The 9,611-nt window shown below is 39.7% G+C and overlaps 1 protein-coding gene across 1 annotated transcript in view; it reads right to left on the reverse strand.

Annotated features, from left to right (window-relative positions):
- Positions 1 to 9,611, reverse strand: part of LMTK2 (lemur tyrosine kinase 2) — a 96,397-nt gene that overhangs the window by 30,172 nt on the left and 56,614 nt on the right. The window contains exon 7 of the mRNA XM_012638897.1: positions 4,735 to 4,868. Within this exon, the coding sequence (XP_012494351.1) occupies positions 4,735 to 4,868 (134 nt within the window). The remainder of the gene's footprint in view (positions 1 to 4,734; positions 4,869 to 9,611) is intronic.

Below are 9,611 nucleotides of genomic sequence, written 5' to 3' on the forward strand. Positions count from 1 at the left end.
GGCAAGGCCCATCGCCACCATCATTTCTCTTGCTTCTCCTCCTTCCTCTGCTTGTCAGCAGGCCAGACACTCACGGGAGCTCTGGATGTCACTGGCTCCTCACACCAATCTCAAGAACTCAGTTCTGCTGTCACCACTTTACTAGTGAAGAGCACGAGCCTGGCCTGCATGTCCCCTCATTCCTTGCACACTGGCTGAGTGAGCAGGCTTTCCCCCGAGGCTCGATTCCACAGTCTAAGGGAAAGCCTTAGGTTTTCCTCAGGAAAGCAAAATGATGTTAGAGGTGTAGTTTCTTTTTTTATTTAATACCACTATGTGCCAGGCACTATCTGTGGCTTTGATTTAAAATTAACAATCAAATGCATCAAAGAAAAATTATATTTATTGCTATATCCATTTTTCCTTAAACAACAATCTTTAAATTAGTAAACATTAGAAGGAATTTTTAAAAGTACAGTCATGAAACACTTAACAACCAGGCATACCTTCTGAGAAACGTGCTGTTCAGCAATTTCATTGTATGAACATCATAGAATGTACTTACACAAACCTAGATGGTAGAGCTTACTATACACTAATGCCATATGGTATAGCCTATCAGTCCTAGGCTACACGCCTGTGCAGCAGGTTCCTGTACTTAATGCTGTAGGCGGCTATAACAAAATGCTAAGTATCTGTGTATCTAAACACAGATGAAGGACAGTAAAAATATGGTATGCCTAGGGCATTACTGTATACTACCGTAGACTTTATAAACACTGTATGCACAATTGGGCTAAACTAAATTTATAAAAATTTTTCTTACTTTAATAGTAAATTAAATTTAGCTTACTGTAACTTTCTTACTTTAAAAACTTTTTAATATTTTAACTTTTGACTCATATAATATTTAGTTTAAAACATACTGTACAGCTGTACAAAAATATTTTCTTTCTTTATATCCTTATTCTTTAAGATTTTTCTAATTTTATTTTTTTTCTTTTTTTTTAATTCTCTTAAACTTTTTTGTTAAAAACGAAGACACAAACATGCCTGTTAGCCTAGGCCTACACAGGGTCAGGATCATCAGTATCACTGTCTCCCACCTCCACATCTGTCCCAACTAGGTCTTCAGGAGCAATAACACGCAGGGAGCTGTCATCTCCTAGGACGACAATACCTTCTTCTGGAATACCTTCTGAAGGACCTGCCTGAAGCTGTTTTACGGTTAACTTTTTTTTTTTTTATTAAATAGGAGTGCACTCTAAAATAACAATGAAAAGCATACTATAGTAAATACATAAACCAGTAACATAGTCATTCATCGTCATTACCAAGTAGTATGTATGGCACGTAATTGTATGTGCCAGACTTTTATTTGACTGGCAGTGCAATAGGTCTGTTTATACCAACATCACCACAAACAGGTGAGTAATGTGTTGCACTACAACATTAAGACCCCATAAGGTCACTTGGCAGTAGGATTTTTCAGCTCCATTACAATCTTAATGGGACCACCGACATATATGCGGTCTTTCATTGACCAAAATGCATTTATGCAGCGCATGACTGTATAATCTAAAGATTTTACACACAAACACAAATAAAACCCCTAAGAATAATTCACTGACTCAAAGAAACACTCTAGAGTTGTAGCACAAGCTGATTAGTGATCAGACTTACTAAATTTTACCAATTTGGACACCTGTTGTACAATTTGTAACAAAAAAATAATGTAAAATGACACCAAACCCTAAGGGTTTATTTATCATGTTTTTTAATCACCTGATTACCCAATACTCTGAGGGCTGGAAAACTTAGTAACCTCTGTGTTTCTCAGCAGAAAGTAACTCTAATTTTAAAACCAGGCAAATCCTAAAAAGGCTCTTCCATGCATAATCATCCCAAAGTATTACTCTAGGGCACCGTTCCAGGTGTCCAGCTATGTGAGCCACTGTGAGGACACACATGCCTATGGGAACCGTCTGCACTAAGCTCACCACAGTGACCTGGTGGCATCTATTTCACTGCTGGGCTGTTCAGGAAGTCTCAGAGGCAGGGGACAGGAAGGCCCAAGTGCCAAGGCCAGCAAGGCCAAGAGTGGCATGGAACGGTAACAAACTGGCAGCACCTGATGTTTATGTGGCCTTCACCAATGTTATGTGCACTACGTCAGAGATGTAGGCCTCCTGAGACCCTGGGATAAGACTCTTCTTTTTTTTTTTTTTTGAGACAGAGTCTCACTGTGCTGCCCGGGCTAGAGTGCTGTGGCGTCATCGTAGCTCACAGCAACCTCAAACTCCTGGGCTCAAGCCATCCTCCTGCCTCAGCCTCCCGAGTAGCTGGGACTACAGGCATGCGCCACCATGCCCGGCTAATTTTTTCTATATATTTTTAGTTGTCCAATTAATTTCTTTCTAATTTTAGTACAGACGGAGTCTCGCTCTTGCTCAGGCTGGTTTCGAACTCCTGAGCTCAAACAATCCGCCCGCCTCAGCCTCCCAGAGAGCTAGGATTACAGACGTGAGCCACTGCGCCCAGCCTAAGGCTCTTCTTAATAAGCAAAAATAAATTTTATTGGGGGTGCTTTACTAGATTAGTTTCCGAACGCAGCTAACAACTTTCATTTGGACATGCAGGTTGTTCTATTTTCAAACAACACAGAAAGTTCTACTGTGAGTCAACCAATAAATATTCTAAATTTCAACCTAAAAATATACTGTATGATATGCTACCAAGAGAAAAGAACTTAAAACACAAAACTTTGCCCCATATGGAAATTTTATATAAAATACGGCTACTTTTTAAAACTAAATGAACAGCTGTCAATGGTTTCAAGGATTTTCTTTACTTTGTGTTTCGAAACTTGAATAAAACCTAAACTATGAGATTTATAATTTTTATTTGTTCTAAAGTCCACAAGATTCTAAATTAAGTCAAAGAAGAAACTCACAGGAAAAATACTATTTACTCTGAAAACTTCGCCAATTTTTAAGGTACACTAGGAGAAACAGACTTGGGCTTTGAGCACAATTTCTAGCTTTATGCTACTGATTCTGATAAGATGCTCTTTTAAATTAAATTCTCTTCTCAAAATTTAAAAATTCCTAAACCAAGTGTTAGGCAATAATCATCTGCATTTTACAAAAGATTAACAATACCAGCCTGAGCAAGAGCGAGACCTTGTCTCTACTAAAAAAAAATAGAAAGAAATGATCTGGACAACTAAAAATATATACAGAGAGAAAAAATTAGCCGGGCATGGTGGCGCAAGCCTGTAGTCCCAGCTACTCGGGAGGCCGAGGAAGAAGTTTGCTTGAGCCCAGGAGTTTGAGGTTGCTGTGAGCTAGGCTGACGCCACGGCACTCACTCTAGCCCGGGCAACAAAGCGAGACTCTGTCTCAAAAAAAAAAAAAAAAAACATTAACAATACAAATTATGCTAGATAGTAACCTGTTATAAAAGACTCAGGAAACTACATATAGGATTTCTCCATTATAAAATCCTTGTATTTTGAAGTTTCACATAAGGGATCTGCCTTGGGTCTTAAGAAACCTATAACCTTATGGGTCTAAAGAAAAAAAAAACCACTTTATCAGAATGATTTGTTCACTATTGCAGGGCAAACAAGATATAGATGTGTAAAAAAAAAAAAAAAAGGTTAATAATTCTCCTTCTTCCCCACTTTGAAGTAATGTTGAGAGTTTGATAGGTACAGTACTTTTCCATGCCTATTCATACACAAGCCTCTAGAAATATGACCAGGTGTGTTATTTAAAAAAAAAATGGGTCATACTATAAATATATTATTATACAATCTGCTTTTTAAAAAAACATAATACTTTACAGACATCTTTCAAGACATACAGGTGTCCCTTTTTAGGTCTTTGGATTCTTAAGAATTATATGATTTACTTAAAGTCAATTAAAGAGATACTGCCTGGTTTCCCCAGAGACCTAAGAAATAATTTTAAACATGAATCGGAGCTCAAAAGCCTAGAGGAAAATAAGCAGAAATCTCCCATTGAGTTCACAGAACAAAACTATTATTTGGGCTAGGACTCAAAGCCCTTTGTTGTTTTAATTATGAAAATCAGTATCAATGATCTGAACAAAATAGAACTGTGGCCATTCAGGTGGACTCTGAAAAGTTATGACAGAAATGTGTAACATGGATCACTGTGCAGCTCACACACGATCCCTGACCCTTGCACAGGGGCAGGCCTCTTCAGCTGGGATCCCACAACATCTCTGCTTTAGAGAAGGCAACTTGAGCCACCTCTTTAGCTGGCCAAAAACCAATGCTATGACCTTGCACAAAATGAGGCTGTTGGCCACTCAGATTCTTTCTCTCTTCCTCTCTCAGGAATGTGAACTGAGATACACCATGAAACCCCGCAGGAAAAATCAGAAGCCCAAGGCTGACAGGAAAAGAATGCAACAAGTGAGCTATAGATTGATACTGTTTACTCTCCACTCTGAGACAAGGACAATTTTTTACATTCTTTGAAATTCTGGAAATAATTTCCAGATCTTAGGCTGTATTAAGACATTTTATTCCCTGGTATTGGTTTCAATGAAGCCCAACTCAACCCTTATTCAGACACTGGGAAGAGCAGGGGTAGCTTCTCCTTGCGTAAGCCAGGAATTCACTCTGAGGCTTGTCCTCCCTGAGGTTTCCAGAGATCCTTTCACATCTGGACAGCCTCTGTGGACTGCCACGCCAACGATGTGTGAGGCGTGCCTGTGACCCACCTGTGCAGGAAGTGCAGCTTGTGCATGGCGGCCAGCCCCGCGGCGATCTCACACGCCATCCTCTGCAGCAGCATGGTCTGCGCGTCTCCCCGCATGTGCCCCTGCTCCGTGCGCAGATACGCTTTCAGATCACCCTGCAAAGATGGGCCCGCTTGAGTTTCAAAATGAACCGCAGAAACAAACTGAGTACTTAAACATGTGCCTTAGCTGACACTACCTACACGAAGATCACTTATTAAAAATCACTTCAGTTTGCACCTAATAAAGAACCTCAGACTGAACAAGTTTCAAATTACAAAAAGGAACTCTAACCCAACGTTTCGAAAGCATGGAACACTATTATGTTTTTAGGGCCAGTCTAACTAGATTAAACATTAATTTATTTTTGTTATATAAACACATGTAAAACAAAACCATAAAAAAAAGATGTACAATTTAAACTAAGTACAATGCAAAAGGAGAGATTCTTAGGCAACTAAGATAACATGGAGAGAGAAAGAAACAGTGGCACGCACACTGCCTGTTTGAAGGATTCCAGGAGACACCTGGGCAGTGGGCACGTTGTCACCAAGGCTACGTGGCTACCACCAAAGATCTGATGAGCAATGGATGGGGAGAGAAGGAAAGAAAAATAGGTGGGAAGGGAGGGGAGAGAGTCCAGCCAGTGCTAGTAACAACTGCTTCAGGGCTCTCCAGACTTCCCGAGGGCCCTGTGCTGCCCAGAGACCATGGTGAGAAAGACCATTCCAGTCACTCCAGAAAAACTAACCAAGTTAATAAGGCTGTTCTTCAAAGGAGAGCAGCCTGAGCAGGAAAATGAACCAACTCACATTCAGGCGTCCAGTACACAGACATGCGAATGCTGGGCTCCCGGGTTCTCCTGCAAGTCCTCCCTGTGTCACCTTGTCTTTATTTGACAACTCTAATTTGGAACTGTATGTTTTGGGTGGGTGGGGGGGTGTTACAGTATATCCATTTTGGGGAATACAGTTTTGAAGAAATTCTCCATATTCTCCTTACACGATTAAATAGTTGTTGATATGATGTAATTCCAAATTAAAGCTTTCTATAATCAGTTAATAAAATTTAGAAAGTAAGCCCATAGCTTTCAGTGTTCTTTAAATCTCAATCAAGAAAGAACTCCCAAGGAAGGAAATTTTCCTTAACCAACTAAAGAATACATTTATTATAACTTGCAAAAGATGGCAAATTTATCAAATTCCTCCCAGAGTAAAACTTTAAAACACAATATTATTTTATAAACATTTGTCCACATTTAATACTAAGCACTTACAGGTCCACTCCAAGATTCTCGATTTGTTTCCATTCCCAGTTTCAATGATGCTTACTTACTGAATGTTAATGTTGATATTAATATTCACTACCATTTGAGCTCTTGAGCACTGTGCCAAGCATTTACCCTTGTTAATGCAAATACCTGTCACAATTTGAGGTGTTTTCCACATATGAAACTGAGGCTTAGGGAAGGAGTTTAAGAGATTTTCCCAAGGCCACAGAGCTAATAAAGAATAGGGCTGTGCTTCTACTTTTTGGTTTACCAACTAGTCAAGAGAATTCTATTTAGCAAGTGAATTAAATTAGTATGCAGATGAAATCAATTTGCTTTATAAGAATGAATATAAAATAATGTAAGCTCAATGCCATCGATTTGCAGAATTCTCCCAAGTGTCATGTGATTGCTCTGCCAGGGACACAGCAGCCTCCCCTTGGTGCCACCATGCACACTGAGGTGGCACTTGGCATAACTGTCCTTCACAGATTTCCTTCCAAATGTGGCACTCTCTTCTTTTGTTCCCAGTGGAATTAAAGCTCCTCCAGAAGAGAAATATTCATCTTTTTTTTTTTTTTTGCTTCTAAAAACATATGCTCATTGGTCCAGGCTAGGCTCTATCCAGCATGGGAGCTGTGGGAACGATGAATGATTTAGAAGACAGTTAAATTAACCCAGAAAAATTCCAGCAAAAAACTCCAGGACTATAGGCTAATGGGATTTTTATTCATAAGGTAGCCCACACAGAAATTAAACATGAAAAAAACTGAAGTCTTCTGGCATCACCAATGCAACGGCAACTTACACTCTTCTGCCTAACCCCTCTGCTGCAACATCTAAGGAAAAAATTACTCTCACACAAAAGCATGATTATCTTGCGCTGTATCTGGCTAATTCTCAAAAGTGACTGTGGCCATGGAGGCAGAGGGATAGCAGAGTGGGTGCAGTTACTTTTCAAGGTTATCTGAAGTCATCCATAACCACCCACTGTTCTTCAAATGGCTTCTCTCTGCAACAGCCCCCCTCCCCAAATTTCACTGCGAGAAAGAATAAAGAGAAGAAGATCTTACTTAAGAATTGACATTGTCAGCACAATCCAGGCAAAAATATCTTTAACCTGGAATAAGGAGTCAACATCAGAGATTACTGAGGATCCCGATCATGGTTTCTCATGGATGAGGCTTGTGATAGACCATGTAGGATCCAGGGTTAGTTCTATGTTCTAGAATGGTCCTTACAGCTCTCCTGGTATCACCGTTTGAAAAGAAAAAGCAGCATAAAATCTTTAATCACAGAAAAGATTTTTACATTAAACAAGTGCCAAAACTGGTTCATTCTATCAAAAACAGACAAATCTATATTTAGTCTCAAAGACAAATCTACATTTTAGATATCTGGTTTATTTGTATTTAAATGGTATTTAATGACGAGTAGACATGGATTGTTACTTTGGTCCACCATATAAAGAAAAAAACCTCACCAAGAACAGCAATTTTTTCTGAATTAAAATAAACTTTGCTTTATCCAAGTTTTAAAAATTTCTCTGCTCTTTCCCACCCCCCCAAAAAAAACTCCAAAAGAAAAATTTCTGACACTAGATGGCAGCAAAGTGCTACACTAAGAACTCCCACAACAGAACAAGCAACTTGCGATGACTTCTTAGAATGAGTCATTCAAAGATCTGTAAATGTGTTACTCATAAGCGCTCTCCTAATTTCTAATATAAAAGGCCAGGCGTGCTTTATCCAGTTTTTTGCAGGACCCCAAGAGCAATGAATTAATTTCATTATAATGTAAAAAGTCAACAAGCAGCTTTATAACTGAAAAATTATAGTCATTTATGTTTAATAGGATGATTCTAGGAAAAATTTATGATTTTTCAACAAAAATTAATGAAATTAAAGCTGTTTCACAGCTAATTAATCATGACGCAGTACCACACTCCCCCTCCTGTTGATGAATGTGCCATGCCTCCATCCAACCCAAGGCTATGTCTCCCCCACCCCTGCCCCAGAAGTTCTCAGCCTATTTCTTCTCCACTTGGGCCTATCTCCTTGTTATGCTGGTGAGATGTAACCCACCATGGTTGGAAGGAGGGATCTAGTCATGGGTTGGTGGCCCTGGTGGGAGCAGCTGCAGCCAAGTGGTGGATGAAAGTGTGTCTGGAGTGTTCTGAGGGTGGGGGGAGGCCAAGAGGTGGAGCCAGCCAGAACAGACCAGGCTTCTGAGGAGTTTATCCATGAAGGGAAGAGACATGGGATGGTAACAGGAGAGGGCTGTGGAGTCATAGGAAGGCTTGTCGGATTTACCTGGAAGGTATTTGAGTGTTAGAGTAGAAAGAAGAGATGGACTCACGAGGAGACTGAGCTTACAACGGTGAAGAATCTGGGTAACCAAAGAGGAGGTGATGTGTAGGGGTTACAGATCCAGGTGGGTGAGAGCCCAAGTGGAGATCCCTAGAGTGCACTTACACAAACCTAGATGCTCCGGCCCACCACATGCCTGGGCTGGCTGGTAAAGCCTATGGCTCCCAGGCTACAACCCGGACAGCATATTACTGTGCTGAATATTGTGGGCAATCCTAACACAGTGGCAAGTATTTGTGTATCCAAACATAACTAAACACAGAAAGGGGACAGTAAAAATGCAGTATAAAAGATAAAAAATGGCACAGGTGTACCCATCTGGGGCACTTACCATGAATGGAGCACGGGAAGTGCTCTGGCGCGTCAGTGAGTGGTGAATGTGAAGGCCGAGAACAGGACTGAACACTACTGTAAACTTTATTATAAACACTGTATACTTAGGCTACCCAAATTTATAAAAAATACTTTTCTTTCTTCAATAACAAATTAACCTACCTTACTGTAACTTTTTTACTTTATAAACTTTTTAATTTTTTAACTTTTTGGCTCTTTTGTAATAACACTTAGCTTAAAACACACACTGTACAGCTGTATTGAAATACTTGATATCCTTATTCTCTAAGCTATTCTCTATTTTTAAATTTTTTTTTAACTTTTTGTTTAAACACTTTTGTTAAAAACTAAGACACAAACACACACGTTAGCCTAGGCCTACACAGGGTCAGGATCATTGATATCTCTCTTCCAGCTCCACATCTGCCCACTGGAAGGTCTTCGGGGCAGTAACATGCATGGAGCTGTCACCTCCTATGACTACAGTGCATTCCTTCAGAAATACCCCCGAAGGACCTGCCTGAGGTTGTTTTACATTTAATTTTTTTTTAATAAGTAGAAGGAGTACATGCTAAAGTAATGATAAAAAGTATAGTATCCTAAATACATAAGTAACTTACTCATTATCATTATCAATTATTATGTACTATATATAATTGTATGTGCCATCTAGAGTTTTATATGACTGGCAATGCAGGTTTGTTTACACCAGCATCACCACAAACGTGAAACACGTTGCGCGCTACAGATGTTGTTAGGCAACAGGAATTTTTCAGCTGCATTATAATCTTATGGGACCACCACCATATGTGTAGTCTATGGTGGAACAAAACACGGTTAGGTGGTGCATGACTGTATAACCACCTGGACCTCAGAAGGCATTTCTC

This window comes from Propithecus coquereli, unplaced genomic scaffold, assembly GCF_000956105.1.
Source record: "Propithecus coquereli isolate 6110/MARCELLA unplaced genomic scaffold, Pcoq_1.0 Scaffold137, whole genome shotgun sequence".
NCBI lineage: Eukaryota > Metazoa > Chordata > Mammalia > Primates > Indriidae > Propithecus > Propithecus coquereli.